This window comes from Patagioenas fasciata, chromosome Z (assembly GCF_037038585.1).
Source record: "Patagioenas fasciata isolate bPatFas1 chromosome Z, bPatFas1.hap1, whole genome shotgun sequence".
Lineage (NCBI taxonomy): Eukaryota > Metazoa > Chordata > Aves > Columbiformes > Columbidae > Patagioenas > Patagioenas fasciata.
Window position 1 is genome coordinate 21,184,253 of NC_092560.1, and position 24,778 is coordinate 21,209,030.

The 24,778-nt window shown below is 39.4% G+C and overlaps 1 protein-coding gene across 14 annotated transcripts in view; it reads left to right on the forward strand.

The window, feature by feature from the left end:
* The window catches only part of MPDZ (multiple PDZ domain crumbs cell polarity complex component), a 98,372-nt gene that overhangs the window by 12,474 nt on the left and 61,120 nt on the right, over positions 1-24,778 (forward strand). For all 14 annotated transcript variants that reach the window (XM_065860195.2, XM_071802627.1, XM_071802629.1 and 11 more), the window contains exons 4-12: positions 4,873-5,094; positions 5,963-6,102; positions 7,992-8,205; positions 10,158-10,286; positions 11,484-11,687; positions 17,222-17,336; positions 19,514-19,602; positions 21,173-21,368; positions 22,681-22,770. In XM_065860195.2, the coding sequence (XP_065716267.1) occupies positions 4,873-5,094; positions 5,963-6,102; positions 7,992-8,205; positions 10,158-10,286; positions 11,484-11,687; positions 17,222-17,336; positions 19,514-19,602; positions 21,173-21,368; positions 22,681-22,770 (1,399 nt within the window). The remainder of the gene's footprint in view (positions 1-4,872; positions 5,095-5,962; positions 6,103-7,991; positions 8,206-10,157; positions 10,287-11,483; positions 11,688-17,221; positions 17,337-19,513; positions 19,603-21,172; positions 21,369-22,680; positions 22,771-24,778) is intronic.

Below are 24,778 nucleotides of genomic sequence, written 5' to 3' on the forward strand. Positions count from 1 at the left end.
GTGAGTTTGACCAGCCTGAACTGCTTGTTCGCAATGCAGTAATGGGGAGTAGTCCTGCTGCAGCCCAGCACATAGAGGGTTGCATGGGATAGCAATGCTTAGTGTCAGCACTAGTGTGGATTTAGGGAAGAAGTGGAGAAAGCATGTCTTTTCATATTGCCTGTAGTTCTTTTTGTTAAAAGAATATGTTGAACAACTGTGTCTAAGCATTGTTTGATTGCACTTAGTGTCTATCTGTGCAACTCGAGTTTTATCATACTCGGTGGTATTTGTGAATTTTTGTCTTTTTCTTGTACCAAATTATGTCCACATTACAGATGTTGCATACAATAAGGAGAAAGCAAATCAAAGAATATCAGCATAAGCCAAGTTATAAAACAAAGCAGTGTTCTTTCATATGATATTTATACAATCCCACTGCTGTAAAGCTACTTCTTGATGGAATTATGGTGATTTTATTACTACAAAGTACTGTAATTTATATGTTATTAAAAATATTTCATGCAAACACAAGAGCATCGTCTTTCTAAGATTTCCACTTGTGGTTTATTGCTCCCCCTGGAATGGTCTATACTTCTGTGGTTAGCAGGAATATACACTGTTTCTTCTCAACTTTTACATGCCTGCATTTCAGAGGGGACAGGGAAGAAAGTGATTGTCACATTTCTGCTTGTAATTTGTCTACAGATTATGAACTTCTACCTTTAGGATCATTATAAATGTCATTTTAAACCAGAAATGTTTTAAAGTATATGGGCATGTGTGTGTTTTTTGTGTGCACACGCAAACACAAACACACAGAGCTTTATTCTGTTAACAGTTTGACATTTTTTCTTAAGAGTTTTGTTTTTTTTTTTTTCTTGGAGTTTCACAAATCAGAAAACACTTAATTTGAGGTAGACTTTCCATGTTAAGCGCATCCTCCATTGAATGTGTGACTGTGTTTGTTTAAAAAGGTTTGATTAAAATGAGGTGGCGTTATCAATTGTTCTTGAAGAGGTGGTGTTTGATACTGTGTTGTACCTGTGCTGTGATCACAGTTGTACTGAAGATTTGAGGTGAAGCTTTTAAAATTTCTAGATAAACTGGTGTCAACTGGGGGGTAATTTGTACCTTTTCCTGCTATACATAGTGTGCAGCACTTCTTTTTGGAGGCATTGTAACTGTCATGGAAATAAAAAGCATCCAGTGTCTTCAAAATAATGGAGTTAATAATTAGTTATGGAAAATGTCTTAGAAAAACATGAACAATTTCCATCTTCTGGTTTGGAAGGGAGAAGAAATATGAGAGGTCTGTTAATGCCTATACATTTGCAGTGATGTCCCAGCTCATACAAGTATGCAGAAGGGGTAAAATGTCAGACTGAGAAGGCGGGCACTATATTGCCAGTTTAAACAGGATTTGGTGTATGAAACATGCAAGGTAAAACTAAAATATGGATCTACCTGGTGCTACTTCTATTTTAACATGGGAATGTGTGAGTTTTATATCAGAAAGAAAAACATAAATCCCTAGAAGACTGTCTTATCTTAACTGAACAACTCTTCAAACTCACCTAGAGAAGAAAGTGGTGATACAGGGGGCATGTTAAGGTGGAAGTTAGTGTGCTTGTCATGGCTGGCCTGCTGTTTGAAGATTACAGACAGTGAAATGTGCTGTCTAAAGCAATCCTCTGTTTAGCAGTATCAGCAGAACATATCTAGAACATAGTGTAGGTTGGGCATAGAGTTCCTCTACATACTACAGATTGTGCTGTATGGGATATTAAATGGTACGAGGACAATTCATAGTAGGGGCAATGTGTTGTACTCAATAACCTTTTATTTTTTGATACATAACTCCATTTTTTCTTTGTTGTTTGTGCATAAAGGGAAGTGTTGTATGTTACAGAAAAAGAATATCATGATGTAAACACCAAATATATCATTCATGCTGTTCTGAAAATGTCATACTGTAGGATTACTTTGTCTTGCTTGTTCTAATTTTTTGTGCATTGCATGATTTTTCCAGTGTTGCAACTTGCTCCCTACATATTTCAGTGTAAAGGAGTGCTCTAGATACAGGAAAGACACTGCCTTTTTATCCAAAGAGACGTTTAACAGGCTGGGATTTTCTGTATGTTGGCAGTCTGCACATTATGTGGTAACATGGAAGAAACTGAAAATCATGAGGAAGATGGACAGGAAACGGACAGTGGAGGGGGCACAGCAGCAGTTCCTCAGCTACAGTCAGTTTCTTTGCCTTAAAATTCTGTTTCTGTCCTATTTTCCTTACATGGCTCTTTCTTTATAAAGCAGAAGGGGTTCTAGATTTCTGTATATAGTCTTAAATTTTTCTCTTAGTGTTATTGTAGGATTTTCTTTCTTTTCCCTGTTTTGTCTTAGCAGATGACTACACACTCCATTCAAAGCCAGGAATTCAGGCTCAATTGGGTTTTACAAGACTATCAGTAGTACCAGTGACTGTTCCCATTATACCATCCTGAAGAACGAAACCTCAGGAAGCTCCTGCCACATTAAAAGGTTCCCCAGGCAGAGTGATTCTATGCTTAGAACAGTGCTAAATGACACTGAAGGCATTTCATGTATTTGTCTCTAGGTTTAATCATACTGACTGGAGTCATTAGCACTCTGAGCTGCTGAGCCTTGCCTACTTAGTTTGTGGTTATGACTCCAAAGGCTGCACTGAAGAGGTTATGTGAACTCTAACTAATCTACATTGGACGGAATCAATAGGTTTTGCTCATACTGTGCCGTTGTTTGTTTGTGCTAACCTTTCTGGCCTTGCCTGAGCAGGTGATAGGTTCTCTAGTGACTCCTTTCACCAAGTGAGCTCTGAGGATGGTAACCTTCAGCAGGAAGAGTAGTTCAGTGCCATTTTCTACAATGAGTACTGTAGTTTAGAAAATAAATGTATATCCATGACTTACTGACATTTCTTATACCAGACCCATATACTATGGTCTTGAAGTGTACATGACAAATAGTTTGGATTTGCATCTCATATACTCTCAGGTTGTTTTTTTCTTGCTGTGGACATGCAAAAGTGTTTTTAAATACAAGCAGTGCAAGACTGGCTAGTTACAGTGGTGCTAGATACTCTTACTACTAATAATTTGAACCGTGACAGTTTTTTGTGGGAAGGAGCATGAGAGCACGGTATGTAGGAAGATTTGAAGGTGGAAGAAATGAGGCACATTAATTGACCAAATTCAGTGATACATTTTTATATGTTGAAATGCGTGACATTGGGAAGGTGGAGGTGAGTTAACCTGTTGTATGTACTCATACAGATAAGAAACACAGTGTGGCATACACATTATTAGTTTCAAATTCAGGGATATAATGTAAGGGAAAGTCTTGAGTTGAGGGAAGGGCAGAATTCGATTATGTCTCTCGGTGTTGTTACATGGAATGAACTGTGAAACAAGGCTTATCCACCTGTGCCTCACAGGCTTGCTGAAATGACTGTGTGTGATTAAAGAAAGTACACTGTGTGCACATTTTAGGCATTATGATTTGTTTGAAACGTAACCCAAGTGATTCCTCACAAATGTGGACAACAGAATGGAATCACTGTGTGATGGGAATCACTGAGTTCCAAACATGCTGGTTTCCTCTTTCCATTTTTTATGACAGACCAGGCAAATTGCTGTTCAGGACTTTTTCTTGCTGCCTTTTGGTATTTTTTCTGTAACCCGAGGCTCTTCCCAGGCACATTGTTCCATTACGATTACCTAAAGCATCCAGCTGAGAAGCAATTTGGTGATGGAGAATGATACTGACCTTTTAATGACTGGACTTTTGGGAGAAACATGCTTATACAATTGAGACTGGTGCAGTAGATGTTTTAGAACACATTTACAGTTTTGAAATTTTCTGTTGGTACTTGAAGTTTAAAGATAAGGCTTCAAGGAAGTGGAATCCCAGTCTTTTTTATTGTCATGCAGAACCCTAGAAAACTAGTGCTATAAAACTATGAAAAGTATTTGAGGCTGCAGTGTGCTCATCCTACATTGTTGCTAATCTGCCAGGCAAGCATGTAACAGATGGATGTGGAGTAAAATACTGCTTGTTGACAGTCAACAAGCAAGTGGGACAGCAGCGAAGTGAGGGCTCCTGCTTCACCTGAGCTTTATGCATTTGTATAAAGTGGTGTCTCTATTCCTCCGTGACTAGAGCGGTTGGCAGAAACCTGTTTGAAAGTAAGTAATTTTCTATGGTTGGGCAAAGTGGAGAATTTTCTTGTTTTCTTTTCTGCTCTAAGAGAAGCGTGGTGTCAAGACTGCCTGTGTAAAGGTGTTACTGTGATTTGCAGATCAGCCTGGTGATTTTAGACTGGTTCGGTAATTTTGGATTTAATTTCACCTCATGTAGAAGGTCATACTGGCAGCCATAGTGCATAGTGATGCAGAAACTCTGATCAGTGAATTATGTACGTAGCCCATGAGGTGTCTTTCTTTTTTTCATCAAAATACGCATGCCATTTTTTTAAATTTTCTTGTAAAATAATTGATAAATTTGTTTTGAAAAATACTGGTACTGTAGAAGAAGTCTATTTACACTTGCTTACCTCTACAGTTGTGTTGGAGTACTTCAAGCTGCTATGCTGATATGAACAAGATAATTTTAGGCAGACTGTGGAAAATAATTTTAGATTATTTTAATAAATTGTTCTTGTTCTATGCTGATAATTCACAACTTTACATCTATTATAAATATTGAATATTTTCGTTTTTAAAGTGTCCTTTTAAAATTGCAGATTGGGATTTCAAATATTTTTAACAAGGAATTTGCCTATCATAATGCTCTTTGATAAAGGAAAGTTTTCTGCTGTGTCTACAAATGTATATTGCCATCAATCTTTTACAGGTAAATATTACACCTTCCATACATGCCACTGGTGAATTCCCCCAACTTCTCCATCACGGTGTGAACATGGGGTCCTTGCCACATAATGAGTCATATTTGTTGGCTCAGCAGAATGGCAGCCCAGCTAATGTGCTTGAAGCATCAGTGAGATCCATTACTCCTCAGATTAATGGGAAGTCCTCTAGTGATGATTTTGAGCAGCTGATCAGAAATATGTCCCAGGTAAGCATGTCATCTGGTAACCATGAAATGTGGATCACTGATTGTCTGGAAGATTAAAATGCATGTATGTCTATTTAAAAGCAGCTTTGGTATTAAGCAAACCAGACCTCACTTGCTATATAAAACAAAAATAAACTTTTTAATTTGAGGAGCAATTGGTAAATGAGAAAACAGTTGCAAAAGTTGCCTTGACATTGTCACTGCTGAGTTATTGTCCTTAGCTGGGCAGCATGCCTCTCACATATCAGCACGCCTTTATCTTTCTGTGCTCATTTTAGGACTGCCTCTCTGTGCATGAGAGAGATGCTTTGTCAGGGCGTGCTCTTGTGTGCATAACTAATGCAAGCTAGTTCAGTGACTTGCTTGGAAATAAGATGGAAAATTCCTTTTTGGTCTTGCTACACATTGTTCTGTAATCTGCTTTTCTGTGATAGACAGAAATGTGGTACAAGTCATTTCAGTGGCTGGAGCTGAAAATGGGCAGGCATACATATTCTAGCAGTTTTCCAATGAACCTGTAGTAGAGCCAGATAGTTCTCCTGATGAGCGTTTTGGACTTTTTTCCCTCTTTCTGAAATTCATTATCTTTTTCTAGTTCTGCTTGAAACTTGACCTATTACCTCTGAAGTTTTATAAACACATATATCCTAGTTTAGTCACTACTAAACATGAGCTCTATATTTCAATGTTGTTTCTTGATTTCCTCTTCTGGGCCGTAATAAACTCTATTTCAGTTATTAACTAGTGTAACCTTGTCCAGCTGTAGCTGTCAAATTAGAAACTCATTTCCAAGGTGTTTACCACATTCCTTAATGCTGCTTTTCAACATTTTTAACATTTGTAACCTTTTTAAAATTTTACTGAACAGGGTCGTCATGTTGAGACCATTGAACTTATTAAACCTGTAAGTGGTGGTCTGGGCTTCAGTGTCGTGGGACTCAAGAGTGAAAACAGGGGAGAACTGGGAATATTTGTGCAAGAAATCCAGGAAGGAAGTGTGGCACATAGGTAAGATTACTACTGGAATATTTTACTGTACCGAGGGTTAACACAACACTGCAATTTAGTTGTTTCATTGCTGTTGCTTTTGTGGTACAAGGGCACGTGTCTCTTATGTTCTAAGACATACATCACAGCAGATTTAAAATTACTCGTCACTGCAATTTATGTAATATCGGAACAGGGCAGTGTATGATCAGTCATAACTAGTAGGGTTGTTTGTGAGGTGGGGTGCCACTGAGCAGGTGTGAAATCCACCTTTTATGTCAAGCAAGGCTTTACCTAAAGTTGTTGGACTTTTAGAAGAAATATTCAGCTTATGTTACCAGAAACTCAGGAATAATAACAGCTAGGTGAAAGTATGTTTTCGACTTTAATCCTGATTCCATAAGTAGCATTGAGAGAAATAGATTTCTGCTGTAAGAACAGTGTGAGGAAGAAAATGAACTTGGTGGTGGATGGCAGCAGCTCTGGTTCACTGCAGAGCAGTGGTGTTTATCACTGTGTATGGATTTGCTGATCAGGATCCTGGCCAGAGATGCTTTGTGATGCACTCTGTATGTTGGGTAGGGCAGGTGAGTTATCTTGGTGCTATTTCTCACTATGCTGTCCAGGGAAATTTTCTGATCATTTGTGATCTGAACACTGTCCTTTTAACAGAGGGCAGAATGTGGACTGCAGAGTTTGTTCTGTTACAAAAAAGCAACATGCTCTGTGTCATTCCAATTTTTTTAAGTCTGCCTAAATTCCAATATATTTTTTCTTTTTTACCTCTGAGAGGTCTTTGCTTTTACTTGTCTTACTCCTCTTACTCCATGAAGTTGAGACCTGTCTTTACTGAATCAGGTCCTGCCTGTTTGATTTCACTGGTGGGAGTAGAAATATTCAACAACTGTTACAGGGCTCATAAATCAGAAAGGCCCTGGCAGTACTAAGTCTTTGGGAGCACTCTGAAAAACAGTTCAAAGCAAAATATTATGGCTTGGAGGTAAATAGTCTTTGTTCTGAATGCTGTTGAGTACCTTGGCTTCTACACTGTAGGTGCTCACAAAAGCTGGTGTAACAAGGATCCTTGTTTTCTTTTCTGCCCTTTGTTTTCAAAGCATTGCCACTTAGGGATATTAAATACAAGATTCCAGAGTTTTTCTGCTTTGTTGCAGAAGCAATAGGAATGATGGAGGAGACAGAGGGTAACTCATCTATGTAAGTTTCATACACTTCCTTTGAAGCAGGTCTGAGGAAGGTCTGAGTATGTAATTTTACAGTAGCGCTTCCGTTGTCAGAAAGTGAAGAGTTATTTTTTTTATTTTGTTCAGGCCTTTCCCCTGTCATTTAAAAGGGTTCTGTTTTGTCATTTTTTTGTTCTTTCTCTCTCTGCCTCTTCTTCTTTTTTTCTTTTTTTTTTTTATTTTTTTTCCCTCGGTTTTGTGCAAAACAAAATTAGTTTCTGTACCATCTTGATGAAAGCGTGTTCCACTCCATGATTTGATGAATATTCAGAACGGGCACACTGAACAAAGTGGAGCACTTGGTCTGTTAAGCAAGAGACTCAAAGTCAAGAATAAACATAAGTTCCCAGGCTATGGTTGGGAGTGACTGAGATCTAATATGCTTAGTCTCGGATGGGGGTACAAGGAGAAGAAAGCTAGCTAGGGGGTAGTAGCCAGGGGAGAGTGGCAGTAGGATTAGCTTCAAAGGAAGTGATCACCAGGGTGCCGCATCAGCTCCTTTCAGCAAAACTGCAGGGAGAGATTAAAAAGTGGGGGGAATACAGAACAGGTTATTAAAAATACTGGAAAATTGTCAAAATATTGTAATTTCTGTGGCAACACTTCTTTGGTTTTTCTTGGTTTTTTTTATTTTGTTGTCCCTCTTCCCTGTTTACATATATGTAACAGAGATGGAAAGCTGAAGGAAGCAGATCAAATCCTTGCTATTAACGGACAAGCCCTTGATCAGACAATTACACATCAACAGGCTATCAGCATCCTACAGAAAGCAAAAGATAATGTCCAGCTAGTTGTGGCCAGAGGCACTTTCCCTCAGCTAATCAGTCCTGTAGTTTCTCCGTCTCCATCTGCTGCTAGCACAGTTTCAGCCCATTCCAATCCGGTGAGTATATCCCAGATGTCTGTGTATTCATTTCTGGCCATATATGCGCTTACTGCATCTAGTATTTTGAGACAATTCTTTGTTGCTCCTATATACATATATACAGTTCTTGAGGTTTTTCGTCTATTTATCTTTGTTGATCCTTTTCCTGTGCAAAGAGTAGAAAATATTCAGGCTTCCTAGGGGAAAGTTAATCATGGCTGTATTCCTTCTCCCCATCTACCAAACTCTCTGTATCCACCTTACTTTATGAAGCTTTATTTTGAGGTAGCAATAAACAGGATCTTTTTTTCTCTTTCCATTCTGCTAGAGCAAACAAGATTTTTGAGGCATTGCAATCTGATGTGCACCACCAGCCGAGTGGGTGCTTCTCTGTTTGCTTCTCTGTTAGCGGTGGGGCTCATGTAGAGCTACAAGAGAGAGCCATGAAAATGCCATGTGCAGGAACACACTAGGATCCCAGAGAACAGCTCTGCTACATTTCCTTTCTTTTGAAAGCTTTTGCATAGGTAGGTGTAGAGAACATAGCTCAGAAACGTGGTGATCTTCACTGCACTTTCTCTTCCTGGTGCTGTCCTTGTGTAATGGCTCATCCTGAGATGACATGGCCTATGCTCGGTTTCTGTAGGTTTCACTGTTGAGTCATCTGTCACCATTCTTTAAGGTAGTCGATACCCAGAAGCATACGGAGCAACCAGTCTGGAAAAAGCAGCTATTTTAGTGTTTATTTTAGTCCTTAGCACAAAACTTTTAGTGAAGATATTTCAGAATGTTTTGTTTCTTCTGTGTGCAGGAATAAAGCTGGTTGGCCTAACTTTTCCTGTCAGCACACAGTAGAGGCCTGCTTTCTTCTAGTATTCCTGTGATACACATCATTCTCTGTGTGATTGCCTCCATGTTCTACCAACAGCTTCCATTGCTTGAAAAAATGTTCCTTTCAAACCTGCCACAGCTCCTTCTGTGGTTTTTTTTTGTTGTTTTGGGTTTTGTTTGTTTGTTTGTTTTGTTTGTTTGTTTTTTGTTTTTTTATGCATGCCTTCCCCAGTCCTTGTGTTCTCTTCGCTTTCAAATGCTGGGGGAAAGCAGCTTATCTGGAGCCATTCTTTTTCCTTCAGGCTTTGCTTGATTGTCCTTGGTTAAGACTGTGGATTCTTGAACAGGTACTATGAGGCTTTTAGTTTGCAGTACCTTGGCTATTCCAAAATAACTGTTTATTTTCAAGATCCTATCTGGTGGAGTACCAGCTGCAGTTTTACATTTCAGATGAGCTTACAATGTGGTTTGTTCTTCAGGAGAAACAATACCAGGAGCTTCCAGTTGTCCCTTTAGTCCTCTCATACCAGTGAGCTCTTCTGTCACAGCAGTTTTGCTTCTGTCAGGACATGAAGCCTCCCATCAGAGCTACTTCATTCCAGTGCTGTTGATATGAGACAACCCAGATACCTGTGTTATACAAGGGGCAATTCTGCTAATGCATACCTCACAATACTTGGTGCTGCTTTCACCCTTAACCTCTGAATTTGCTTTGTTCTTTCTTCTGTGCTTTGTTATAATGGCCAGTGTGAACATGCACCTATCTGAAGATTTTAGTTTTCAGCCTTGTGAGATTTTCTGGCAGCTGCATTTTTCTCACTGATTGCAGGTGGACATGGAGGTGGACAGTCCTAGGTTGCTGCTTAAATTCGTTCAGCAAGTTCTTGAAAGGCCTGACCTACTACCCAGCTCTGGTTTGTACCAGAGAAGTTCCAGCTGTTGTGGAATGAGCAATTTATTGCTTAAATGTTATGTAATCGTATACCAAATGGTAATTGTTAGAAAGGTCCCATATTTCTACCTTCCTCCCACCTTCCTTTATTCAAAAACATACCCAAGGAATGAGAGAAAATGTTTTTCAAGTTTTAGTAGGTATGTCCTTATTTAAATAATTTCCAATTTATATATATTCCTTTTAGGTGCACTGGCAGCATGTCGAGACCATTGAGTTGGTGAACGATGGCTCAGGTTTGGGATTTGGAATAGTTGGAGGAAAGTCAACTGGAGTGATTGTTAAAACCATCCTCCCAGGAGGGGTGGCTGATCAGGTAAATTCAACCTACCCTTCTGTTTATAGTTCAGTAAGGTGTGAAGTTACTCTTTTATAATCATGATAAGTAGTGGTAGCTATTTTCCTCATAAGTGTGAAAAAGAGAGGGCTAGTGGTGAAATTTATCCTCAGTAAAAGTGTGTTTAGTGCTGGGATCTCTGTATTTGAATATAAAAGCTGGATTAGGCTCTAAATCACATTTTCAAACCTCTTACATTATACATGTTTTGTGCCAATGCATTTAGACTCCTAATTCTTTCATTAATATACTGGTTGAAATCCAGGGGTGGGGGGGCACCAAACACTTGCTCTGCCTGGACAGCTGAGAAGAGCATCTGCTTCTCTCCACTGGGCTTACTGAAGCTTGGAGGAAGCGTGTGGCTTCACGTGTCTCCTTCAGGACATAGGCTTTGCTCCTGCCTGAAGAGCTTGTGAGAACTGAATTTGGTGATCACAGTCCGTTTCAAGCTTACGCTTTGGACAAGTGTCTAGAACACTGTTGATGAAGGTTGAGGACTGAACAGGCACAGAGACTGGTCAGTCTTCCAGCCGTAGAAATAGTGCCTGATAACAGGGGCTGGAGATGCATGGACAGTATTTACTGCTACACTCTTTCCCTGAGCAGGTAGATTGGTTCCTTTTACAGACCTGTATAATGCTTTTCATATGGGCTAGATTTGTGTGAAACTTTTTTATTTGTTAAAGATAAATTGCTAGGAGAGTTAAACAGTGTAAAGCAATATAAATAACTGGATCACAGTAAGGGAGAAATGCATTTTATTTTGAAGTTACAGTTAATCATCAGGACCAGTTTTTAAACAGAACTGCAAAGCCGAATATAAATTTGTATCCTGTCTTTTGGAAGTGCGTTTGGAAATAACTTGAAGTTCTCTAGTCTAAATGCAGTTGACAGTAACTATAACCATATGCATTTTTTTCGGTGTTCGACTGCTTGAAAAAGGATGTCCTGGATATTTCTGGGGAAAAGGCCTAGTAAAATTAGTATGTCATTGTGCAACCTACTTTTCTTCTCCATGTTACCTGGATATTGACTTGCGCCCCACCCCCGCCCCAAGTCACCTGGTTCATATGTCTTAAAAGTGACTAAAGCTATGTGGTCTTTTTCTAATTGTATGGGACATGAGAAGAATGGCAGGATGATAATGTATTTTTTCCACCATTATTTTTCCTCCAGCATGGGAGACTGTGTAGTGGAGACCACATCTTGAAAATTGGTGATACGGACCTGGCTGGAATGAGCAGTGAGCAGGTGGCACAAGTTCTCAGGCAGTGTGGAAATCGAGTGAAACTGGTAATTGCAAGAGGTCCTGTTGAGGACCCACCTCCACCAGCAGTCCCTCCAGGTACACCAGTACCCATCTCCACACCAGAGAAACAGGTAATCAACAGTGAACATAGGTAACTCAGGGCAAACTTTTACTGCAGACTTCCTTTTAACTACTATTTGAATGTCTGTCACGCTTATGTTCTCAAAAGCCAGGATTTTCTTTCCCAGTATCGGTGTCTCAGCTGACAGTCTGGGAGAATTAAGTGTCAGGAGTCCATAATGCAAGGACCTATATGCTTCAAGCCTTTTGGGATGAAAGCTTAGGACTTCCATAAGTATGATCAAATAACTTCCGATTCTGGGTTGCTTATGACTGTGCAATAATACTTTGGGAGTAACTGAACCTGTGCAGTCTTTTCTTCAGACAGACAAAGCTGGCTCTGCAGCATTTCTCTGTCTGCCTGTCCATTTCCTCTCAAGGAATATTTCTTATTTCAATATCATTGCAACCATTCATCAGACGGTTCCTCCCTGTGCTAGCCAGCACACAGATGCTTCTTTCCTGCATCACCTGGCATTGCTCATTTGCTAGACATCTTCCAAAAAAAGTCAGCCAGCTGCTACCCTTATTCCCCTGCTGATGATTGTGCTTTCTGTGCTATTACTCCTCTACAACTGTCAGCCACTTAAAAAATGCTGTAAACATTATCATGTCCTGTCACCTCGAAACCTCTACAAACAGGTCATTTGTATGTTTACAGCAAAGCCTGGTTTCATGAGAGCCAGGAACAGCAGTGTTTTGTCACATACAGTTATGAGCAGATATACTTAAATGTGGTTACATGTAGTGACTGAGTGAAGAAAAAGGTAGTTGTTTCTGAGCTTACAACTAAATACAATAATTTATTTTATTTACTTTTTCATGTTGTTTTTCTAGACATTTCATTCCTAGTTACAAATCACATTTCACATAGGTCACTTTGGAAGAAAAAAATCTTTAACAATTTTTGCATGATTACAATTATCTTCCCTCTGTCTTTTGTAGTGGTATCTGTGGAAAACAAATGTATTAATTCCATCTGTTGTGGCTTTAAGGCAAAGAAAGTTAATCTTAACATGGAGTCTTCTGAGTATCTAAGAGAGACAGTCTGGTACTTCTGTGTCTCTACATCACTCAAAGGCATGAAAATCTGGCTATATATTAGATAAAGGGATCAGTTTGTAGCCCATGTATTAATTATGTGAAAAGTAGCAGTCTCAAAAGAGAAGCTGAATTTGATAATTTCATCTATGTATATTTCTTCAATATTTGCCTTTCTGAGGTGATACGGTGCAATGTTGAAGGCTGTATCTGCAGCTACAGGATATATAGTATTTCTAGTACCAAGGAAATAACTCAAAGCCACCAAGTAGCAAAATGTGACTTTTTTGACACCTTCCTCTCCATTCCCATCCTTTTCAGTACCTTGTTCCTGGCACGTCTCTCCTGGCAGGAGGCAGGCTATCTCAAAACTGCTGCAGTCAGCATGAAGTTCTGTTTTCGAAGGGAGCACCCAGCTGATGGTGCTGCAGGCCATATTAATTTGGGCCTGGAGTGAAGATGATGATGAAAACAGCTTGGTTTGTCTGTTTTTTCCTGGCAGATACAGGATGGATGAAGACTACATGATGCTCTTAAAGCTATTAGTCAGTGAAGAATGGCTTTCCAAAATGAGCACTTCTCATTATGTCCCCTGTAGATGTCTATCCTGTAAATATTTATGAGGTTACAGAAATTGGAGCAGTGTTTTAGTGACATTGTCTGTGGCCAAAATACTCCTATGTTATCAAGAGGAGAGGTAGAAATTTATTTTTCTTGTTGTTTTGGGTGGAGTTACTCAGATGAAGAACTGAAGTTAGATTCACTTTTGTAAATTAACATCATACATAGCTCTACTGAAGTTGTCTTATTTTGGCACATGCTACTCATCTGGTCAGACTGGGTTTAGATTGTATCTGCCTGGTTGCAGTATTTGTACTTTAAAAAATATTAGCTGCTATCTGTTATGCAGAATAGACAGAATAAAATCAGATTATAGCAGGATCGTGATAGATTTCTATAATGTTTATGAAATCCCATTTGAATATGTGCATGAATATTGATGTCCACATAAATACACTGAAACCGAAGCCTGGTAAATGTAATCATATACTGATACATATCAGTTATAGAAGTGGCTAGTAAGTATCTGGTTTAGACAACTGAAAGATGAAAAATTAAACCCCACCCACTTTTTAAAAAGTTGAAATTTAATTTTATAGGTAGATTTTAAAAATTCTGATATTAAATCAATGTTGTTGAAATGGGAGTATAATATGTATTGTACTGCCACTAACAATAAATAAATGAATTCATTACCCTAAACATTCTTTGTTATTGAAATTCAGAGGATTGCAGTAGATGTTAGTGGATATTGTCATTATTTAACTAGCTGGAAGTATAATTGCTGCTTTCAAAAACAGAATTTTTAAGTCTTTCAAAAGGAAAATACATCATTGCCTCAGTAGAAATAGCTTTTATTATATTTTAAATTTGGCATGCACAGGAAAAAATAGCTAGTTATTTAGTAGGAATTTAAACAAATAGACTACAAATTGTAATTTTGATCTTTTTAAATAACACAGCAGTCTAAAGCTAGTTCTGAGGAGGTCCCAGAAGATCAGCAAGCTACATATTCTAACATTTAAGCATGGTTTGTGTAACTTACTGTACAAGAGATTAATTGTTTAATTTATACAAATTTCACCGGTTGTTTTTGTCATCAAAACGTTTTGTAGGTTAGAGGGTAATATCCCAGGGGCAGTGGGGGACGGAGGACATGATCTGCATTGCTTTACAGTGAAGAATAGTGGCCAAAAACACCAACAGCATTCTGGAGTGCATCAATAGTGTGGCCAGCAGGACTAGGGAAGTGATTATCCCCCATTACTCGGCACTGGTGAGGCTGCAGCTTGAATACCGTATTCAGTTTTGGGCCCCTCACTACCAGAAAGACAATGGGGTGCTGGAACAAGTTCAGGGAGGGACAATGAAGTTGATGAAGGATCTGGAGAGCAAGTCTTACGAGGAACCACTGAGAAAACGGGTCGTTTAGCCTTGAGAAAAGGAGATTGAGAAAAGACCTTATGGCTCTCTACAACTACCTGAGAGGAGGTTGTAGCATGGAGGGCCTTGGTCTCTTCTCCCAAGTATTAAGTGATAGGATGAGAGGAAATGGCCTCAGGTTGTGCCAGGGGAGGTTTAGAATGGATATTAGGAAAAATTTTTTCACAGAAAGGGTTGTGAAGCACTGGAACAGGTTGCCCAGGGAAGTGGTTCAGTCACCGTTCCTGGAGACGTTTAAAATCACAGAATGGGTGGGGTCGGAAAGGACCTCTGGTAATCATCTAGTCCAACCCACCTGTTAAAGCAGGTTCACCTAAAGAAGATTGCACAGGAATGTGTCCAGGTGGGCTTTGAATGTCTCCAGAGAAGGAGACTCCACAACCTCTCTGGGCACCCTGTTCCAGTGCTCTGTCACCCTCAAAGTGAAGAAGTTTCTCTTCATATTCAGATGAAACCTCCTGTGCTTTTGTGCCCATTGCTCCTCATCCTATGGTTGGGCACCACTGAAAAGAGTCTGGTCCCATCCTCTTGAGATATTTATAAGCACTGATGAGATCACCTCTTAGCCTTCTCCAGGCTGAACAGACCCAGCTCTCTGAGTCTCTCTCCTTTAGAAAGACGCTTCAAACCCCTCATCAGTTTTGTAGCCTGGTGCTGGACTCCCTCCAGTAATTCTTTGTCCTTCTTAACCTGAGGACCCCAGAACTAGCCACAGTACTCCAGATGAGGCCTCACCAGGGCAGGGTAGAGGGGGAGGAGAACCTCCCTCAACCTGCTGGTTGGGCTTTTCTTAATGCACCCCAGGCACCATTGGCTTTCTTGGCCACAAGGGCACATTGCTGGCCTGTTCTCCACGAGGACTCCTAAGTCCTTCTCTGCAGTGATGCTTTCTAGCAGGTCCACCCCTAACCTGTACTGGTGCCTGGGGTTGTTCCTCCCCAGGTGTAGGACCCTACACTTGCCATTGTTGATCTGCAGGTTCTTCTCTGCCCATTCCTCCAGCCTGTCCAGGTCTCGCTGAATGGCAGCACAGCCTTCTGGTGTGTCAGCCCTTCCTCCTAGTTTGGTGTCATCAGCAAACTTGCTGAGGGTGCACTCAGTCTCTTCATCCAGGTCACTGATGAAAAGGTTTAACAGGACTGGACCTAAATTGACCCCTGGGGAACCCCACTAACTACAGGCCACCAACCAGACTCTGCACCATTGATCACAACCCTCTGAGCTCTGCCATCCAGCCAGATCTCAATCCATCTCACTGTGCGCTCCTCCAACCCGCACTTCCTGAGCTTACCTATTGGAATGTTTTGAGAGACGGTGTCAAAAACCTTGCTGAAGTCAAGGTAGACAACATCCACTGCTCTCCTCTTGTCTACCTGGCCCATCATACCATCATAGAAGGCTGTCAGGTTTGTCAAACATGATTTACCCTTGGTGAATCCATGCTGACTTCTCCTGACAACCTTTTTTTCCTCCACATGCTTGGAGATGGTGTCCAGAATAAGTAGTTCCATCACCTTTCCAGGGATGGGGGTGAGGCAGACTGCCCTGTAGTCTCCTGGGTCCTCCTTGCCCTTTCTGAAAACTGGAGTGATGTTGGCTTTCTTCCAGTCCTCAGGCACCTCTGCTGTTCTCCACAACCTTTCAAAAATGATGGAGAGCTGCTTAGCAGTAACATCTGCCAGCTCTCTTGGCAGTCATGGGTACATCCCATCAGGGCCCATGGATCTGTAGGTGTCCAGTTTGTCTAAGTGAACTCTAAACTGATCCTTCTCGAGCAAGGCAGTCTTCCTTTTTCCAGACTTGTTCTCTTACCTCCAGGGTCTGGGATTCTGGAGGACCTGTCTTAGCAGTCAAGGACTCAACTCATTCTTCATCCCCCTCAGGCAGAGTTTGATACATTCAAGTTGCTCTCTCACATAAAGAGCAACTCTTCCACCTTGCCTTGCTGGCCTGTCTTTCCTAAAAAGTACATAGCCCTCCAGTCATGAGATATCTCACCACGTCTGTGTAATAGCAATGAGATCATGGCCCTGCAACTGCACGTACACCTCTTATTCTTCTTGTTTATTCCCCATGCTACATGTTGGTGTACAGACACTTCAGAGAGGTACTCTAAGCATGAGGGTTTCTCATGAGGGGTGCAGAAGGATCCACTGTAGTCGTATGTACCCTTGAGGTGGTTGGCCTTCTCATGTTGGATAGCAGCTAGGGAATATCTGTTGCTGCTCTTGTTGATGAGTAGATGTATAGATGAGGTTCCTGGAGACATGCTATAGTGCCAGAGTTAGGTTAGTGGTTGGACTCGATGATCTTTAGGATCTCTTCCAGCCTAAATGATTCTATATGTATAGTTTCTCTGCTGAATACCAAATCATAGCAGAAGCAAAGTTGGTACTTTCTTTTTTTACATTTGTGTACAAGTTATGTGTTTATGACATCAAAGAATGTAGTGGATCTTTAAAGAAAAAAGGTTCCTTTCTAATCATGCTTTTCTATTTAGGCAGATGCTTCTGTTGACAGCAGCGAAGACGGGGAGAAATTTAATGTTGAACTCACTAAAAACATCCAGGGATTAGGAATAACTATTGCTGGTTACGTTGGAGACAAAACATCAGGTAATAATTGATTCCTGCAGTTTAGTATACAATCTGTTATGTACTATGGTGTGTGTGCATCAAAGTCTTGATTTTAGTTTTGATACAGTGTATCTAAAAAACATTGATCATCTAAAATCTTTTTAAAGTTCGTAAAGAAAAGGGAATTGTTTTTCCTTTTATGAGAAGGACATTCAGATTAGAAGCAATCAGTTTTTTTATAAATTCCCACCTCAGCATTTTTTGATCATTTTTAATTCACTCTTGGCTAACGCTTGTGCTTTTATGTTTTTGCAAAACACTTCTAAAATAGATTGAGGCATTTTAATTGGAACTGGTTGGGATTTTTATAATACATCACATTTTCATTTTTAAAAGGCTCTTGAAAAATAATGCATTCGTTTTCTGAAGGTATTGTTATTACTTTTTAAACAATGTGTGTAGTACTGCTGGCAGATCAAGAATTCCTTAGTGAGTCTGGATACAATAAATATTTGTTGACCTCTGGACTGTTGCAGACAGTAAATCAGTTAGTTTAAATAAAGAAGTGCAACAGTGTTCATCTACAGTTCTGTATTTTACTTTATAATTTCCACTATGTTTTTTGGAAAAACAATCCAGAACTCTGTTAGGTCTCCTTATGGGGGATTTGGCAAGTGCAATACTGCTAGGAATGGACCATTCTTGAATGTGTTCTAAAACATCTCAGAGAGCTGGTGGTTTGACTTCTACCCATGTATATATTGTTAGAAAAATGTGTGGATAGATTTGTCACATGTTATTGGCAGTTCATAATTTGTTGGCTTTCAGAAGCTGCACTAAATTTTAACAGCCTGTTCCGTAGGACAGAATGGTCACAGTTTGTGTAAGTCCACTCAAAACTTACTGTTAAGCAGCTTCCAGTTGAATCTTTAAAAGGCAAATTAAGTTGTACAAAATGTGGTAGATCTTATAGCATATTTTAAATGATTTAGTGTTGGAGTTTCCTCAGTCTTCAATTTTAAATTACTGTGCTGCATTTAAAAATACTCCTGCTTAGGAACTAATTGAGCATGTCATTTAATTTTGTGACTTAACAGTTAAAGAAAAACTTTGCTGTCAGAGAAGCAGTAATAAAATACTGCATTGCAATAACTGCAGCTGAATCTTTCATGAGTGACAAACAGCAACTTGTCGTGTTACCATCCAGGTGTTACAGGATATAAAAATTCTTAGAAGTTAGTAGGACTAGCCATTCAATTATTCACAAAACCTGGGGGAAAAAAAAAAGAAAAAAAAAAATTAAGAAAAAACAGAAAAGAATTGTCAGTCTCATGACTTGAGTATATCTGTAGCTGCATATAGTAATTAGAACAAAACGCAGATTTCACCCTCCTTCCTACTAACTTTTGTAATACTGAGGCCCAGTAAAACATGAATTTCAGGTCTACAAAGGCACTGGGATTTCTTGACAGCTGTTAAAACCCAGTTAGTAGCAGGTTATCTTCCCATTCAACATATTCATTAAGCAGAATTGGAGCTTTTGTTGAAAGTAGAGTCTGTCAAGGTTCTGATACCAATGTTGCAGGCTGGTGATCCTCAGACCTGATCTTATGCCAGTCTAAAATGGTTCTGGTTTGGATTTTTTTTTTTTTTTTTTAATTGGCTGAAATACTGACAACCGTAGTTAAAAGCCTGTTCAAATGTAAGTTGTAGTCCTGTTGGCTTGTGATTTTATGCATTTGGTTATCCAAACTTGCATTTTCTTAAGGAGTTATAAAGTACATTGAAAATACAGAATTTACCAGTTTAGTGTACTCAAACTGAATTTTTTGTCCTGTAGTTTTAAATCTTGCCAAGAGTCAGGGGTGCTTTATGTCAATGTTGATTTCAACATTTAGATTAAAATATGTCAGAATGTTTCTTCTTGTGCAGCAAGAATTTGGAATTTGGCATTGTAGGATTTTAAATGAAATCTGGTCCAATGCAAGCTTGCATTAATCAAGATCATCCTTTAGGAAAATAATAATATACATGTTTTACTTGAAGCTTATATTTTTGTGGTGATTCTTTCTTTATCTTACCTGGGGATTGTGTTTTCTTTCTTTTTCTCCATTTGATTGGTGGCTTTAGTTGGAAGTTGTTGCATTATATGGTTTTTTTCTTAATAAATTAGTTAATTTAATTTTATCTTATCTTTTTATTTTTTTTAATCCCAGAACCTTCTGGTATCTTTGTGAAAAGCATTACAAAAGGCAGTGCTGTTGAACATGATGGCAGAATCCATGTGGGAGATCAAATTATCGTTGTAAGTAAACACAGAAAGAAATTAGCACACTTGTCTGCAAAACTCTGCTTCTTTAAGTTTTATGCTCATGTAGTACTTGTTTAAAACATTTAGGATTGGCATTGAAATGGTGAGTCCTTTATTTGACTGAGTATTCAGTCACATTATCTTTCGGATTATCAATCTGTGTGTAACATGTTTCTTAAGAAGTTCTATATTATATGTGTGTATCTTACCAGTAGGAGCTTTGAAAGGTAGAGTTTCAGAGTTTGATTAATATTAAGTACCTGTTTCCAGAATTATTTTTAAAAGTATGTCGTTAAAGCCTTAGATAGTCAGAGAAAGAAGAAAATATTTTTGCGAGTCAACTGTTGTGTGGTGAAAGTCAGGTCATAAATGCAGGAACCATGTTTTTGTGTCTGTTGTAGATCTGGCCTTGCATTTGTTTGAGGACAGCACTGAGAAAAAGTTATGGTCTCTCCCCAAGTACAAATGTGCCTGTGTATTTATAAGTAGAAGTATATATAGGTTTTATAGTGATTTAAATGCTGAGTATAAATGGCTAAAATTGATTATTCCAAAATTTGGTTTTTTCTTCTATTGTGGATGCAGGAGGAGAAAGAGATTTGTGACCTCAGACAAAAGGATAATAATAATAATAATTTTGTAAATACGGTTTGTTTAATTGTGGAGGAAAGATTAAATAACCCCAGCTCAATTTTAATTACTTTTTATATTTAGAAGAGCACCAGAGTTGGAAGAAGTTCAGAGAAGGGCAACAAAATGACTAAAGGTCTGGAGGGAATAATACTTCGTGCTGGAGGAATTAAAATAATGGAATATGTCTGTTGTATAGATAGACCAAAACCACTACAGGAGTCAAGGAATATAGTATTGTTAGAAGCATTTTAGAATTTAAAGGCACTGAGGGGTGAGACAGAGACGGTACAGGATCATGTGGAGTTTTCAGGGAGAACAGGAATTAGCAGTGGCATTGAGCAATGCCAAAGTCTTGTGTTTCAGAAAAAAAATCCTGAGTTGATGAGATAATGGAGTAGCTTCAAACAAAAGAAACCAAAATCTTGTTCTTTAAAATTTAAAACGATGGACCCAGAGATAACATCTCACTGCCTGGGACAGTGTTCAGTTGGGAAACTGGACTTCATGGTGTTCAGTACTAGACTTCGCTGTGTCTGATGTTACTTGTCCTCTGAATGACTGTGCTCTGTAGTTCTTCCTACCACAGTGGGGAGGTCAGGCAGACAGGCTGCACAGCATGCCCTGCACAGTACATGCTGTGTCTTCTCCGACCTCTCAGAGCAAATCTGTCTGGCCCTACTGTGGTGGGCACCCAGAGCACTACTCCTGACTTTGCTGTGGTACTGGTTGTTACATCGCTGTGGGATACATACTCTGGTGAAAGTGCTTAGTGCATCAAATGTCATTAAATCGGCCAGGTTTTTGTTCTTGTGCTTCCATTTCTTTGTGCTCAGGCTAACAGATGCTGAGAGTTTGCCGTATTAGTTTGTGCTGAACATTTTTTTTTTTCTGGGTGATGTCTTGTGAGCTGAAAAGCTGCTTAATCCTGCAGGTGGATGGAACAAATCTTCAGGGTTTTACTAACCAGCAAGCAGTTGATGTGTTACGGCACACGGGACAAACGGTTCGGCTCACTTTGATCAGAAGAGGGCTTAAGCAGGAAAATCATATTCATCCCCAGGAGGACTTCAATGCTGCTGTTGAAAAGGACTTACTGTTCCAAACAATGGATAGTAGCACAGCCAAAGGTAATTAAAACTGGCTTTGCTTTAAAGTTGTCTTGAAACATTTTTCTTCTCAATTGCAAACTGGAAATAAAATGGGCCGGATTCATCCTGTGTAGCTATTAGTGATGGGAGGGCTGCTGTACATGAGGGGAGAATTTGGTCTACTATGGTTAGATTAATCTTTTAGACACAGTGGTATTATTTGCTACATTTTCAAAGTGAGTGTTGAAAGCTCTGCACTACGTTGCACTTCTGGCTGAATTGCTTCAAGACTTTGATCTTGCAAATCTTCAAATGGTAAGAAGGCAGTGAATGTTTTATTTTTGCTCAAGGGTGAAAGCTGCGTTCAAGAACAAGCAAAGAGGTACCCTCCACAATGAGCAAAAGCAAGTCGCAGTTCCTTTCACTCTTCCATATCAATTTCACAAATTTGAGGTATGAGAGGAGTAGCCTATATTTAGAGATTATTAGTAGTGTGATAGGGCATTAACTATATAGGTGTACAACGTTCAGAAGCCAATGACCAATATTCATTTCGCTGCTGATGAGGTGAGATTAGTGAAACTTAAACTTAGACTGTGCAAGTCTTGAAGGATATGTGCCAGATCCTGAAAGTCAGTGTGTTTGGAGAGTGTATCTGCATAGAGGCTGGATGCACAAACCAATTATTTTTTAGCTAGTTGTGTTACAGGTTGATATCAGCAGAAGTATATCACAACTTGTAGACTGAGGCATAATCCTCACCTTTCACAAGATTTTGAAAGATCCGGTAGTATGATGTCTGTATGGCATCCTCTCATTCCAACCTCCAGCACAAGTTTATCCAGCCTAGAGATGTTCAAGAGAGCTGACAGCCAGCAACATACCTAACAGAACTCTGTGGTAGGAGGGTCTTTCTACAACTGAAAAGTCCATCAAGTATGCCAGTCTCCAAGTCTGTAGCATTTTTGTTTTTCGATGTCAGCTTCCTGAATTGCACAAAAGGAAAAAGAGGAAGAAAACTAAAAGATAATACAAGGGTGCTAAAGAACATTATATTTAGATGCTTCCCAGTAACTTTTCTTTCAGTCATAGAGTTGCAGCTACTGATAGCTGTGCTTTTTTTTTTTCTTTTTCCCCTTCTTGTTTCATTGAAAAATTCACTGGAGAAAGCAAAACTTTAACAGAAGACAAAGTGTCTTTAAATATGGCATTTCTTCCAGCCCCATCATGCCAGGTTTCCTTTGCTAAATATAGGTCCAGTTAATAGAGACTCAGTGCCCTGAGGCATGCCGGTGAGCTTGATGAGTATTTAAAGACATGAAACAGCTGAAAAGACTTTTTCTTTTTCCAGATAACAGTGAAACAGAACAGGGATCCCCATCACTGCCATGCAGTGCCACTGTGGTAAAGATTGGAGAGGACATGAAACAACTGGAAGCAGGTTCACGTTTAATATTTTATTATTTGAAAATGTACTTGGTTGTGCTTACACAAAGATCAGGTGTTCTGTGTGTCTTTCCATCTCCTCTGTGCTATGTAGCTGAGGTACAGCTAAAAACTGAAAGTATTCATAGTTTGGATATTAGGAAAAATTATTCATGGAAAGGGTTGTCAAGCACTGGAACAGGCTGCCCAGGGAAGTGGTTGAGTCACCATCCCTGGAGGTGTTTAGAAGACATATAGATGAGGTTCTTGGGGACATGGTTTAGTGCCAGTGTTAGGTTGATGGTTAGACTCGAGGATCTTGCAGATCTCTTCTAACCAAAAGGTTTCTGTGATTCTGATTCTATACATGTAAGCATGTACTATTCAGTGCTGTAACATCATTGACTACTGTATGTCTCTGAAACCAATTATATGTCAAAGATGTCACATGAAGCAGTCTGCTTTTACTATATGCTCAGCCCTCTTTTTAGTCTAGTTTTGTATTTCTACTCTTTTTAATCTAGTTGTCTATTAAAATTTCCCCCTTCTCATTCCACAACATGCCTTACCTTTCTAGCTGACTGCAGCTGCCCAGCTACAGTTCCAGGACTTCTGCCCCTTCTGGTCAGCTTCCTTTTCACAAATTCCTGAGCTTTTATTCATTTCAATCTGTGTTCTCTGATAATGTTTGAAATGCAGTCAGTTCTGATGCTCTGCTATGCTCTGATGTTTTCCTTACTCTTTGTGGAAATTCTTATTTTCTAATAGGTATTTTGCTTTCCCTCTTGAGCTGTTAGGGCACTGTGCCGCATTTCAGAAATCCCAATGTGATGATATGCTTTCCAGATTGAGACAGCACTTCATGGTTTTCTAGCATTATCTTACTTCCAGAGCTAGAAGGGAGCTGAAAAGCATCACCCATATGAGTTCTGTAATATTCGTCTTTTCATACCTTGTGCTTTCCATTATCCTGGATAGCTGAAGAATTTCTTCTTAACACCTTTCCTTCAAATACTGCAGGGTCTCAGCTTTGGGGAAAGTATTGTCATATTTGAAGGCCACACAACACCTGCTTCTGTTTTTCTTAATGTTAGTTTTAGTATTGTTCCTGAGCAGTGACTAGGTTTAAAACACTGTCTGAAGCTGTTAGTCACTTAAAATTCTCACTAAAAGTCGGTGGGAGTTGAAAACTTGATCTTATAATGAAGATTCTAGTCTTCGCCTGTGACGAGCATTCAGATCTGAAGAATTTGATACTTCGTGTAGGCACCATACAAACCACAGACCTTGAATGTATAGGGTCCTGTTAATTCTGCTATGTTTGCTGACTGTTGTATCTGAATACTGCTTTTTATTGTTTCCTGCCCTAGAATCTAAACAGTGTCAATGAGGGGAAAATGAGCAGGAGGAAAGCATTCCTCAGTTTTTTTTCACCCTGCAGATAAACTTTCAATCAAGCTAAGAGCTGCTGCAGTTTTCTGCCTAGCCTGTTGTATTTTTCACAGCATCATTCCTTTTTTCCCCTCATTCCCTTCCAATTTCATTTCTGCTCTTTAGCTATTAGAATTATTTCTCAATTTATGTGTGCATATCTGTGAATGTAACAAAAAAAAAAAAAGAGCTAGGACTTGAGTTATCTCACTGCCCTCTAGGGTCCGTGGTTTCAAAAAATCTGTTACAGTTGTGCTCATAGTCTTGAAAGTACAAAACTTCCAGATTTTGTTTGAAAACTTTCCTTGGACACTGTAAGATGCAGGATCTGTATGCAGTATCACATAGGTGAGTATTTCAGCCATCCCCCTGAATCCATCTGATCAGCTCACATACAGTCTGGTTTAACAAATGCCTGGGGCATGTGACTTCTTCATTTGCTTTGTGCCCATTATCTCATAAAGTTCAATTAAATTCAGTCAACCCTGAGGCTGGTTTAAGTGTGTGTTCTTTCTTCCCAGCTATTCACACCAAAGTTTTTGTCTGTCAAGTTAGTTTTGCAGGGCTAGGATCCAATACTATTTTACAAGTTT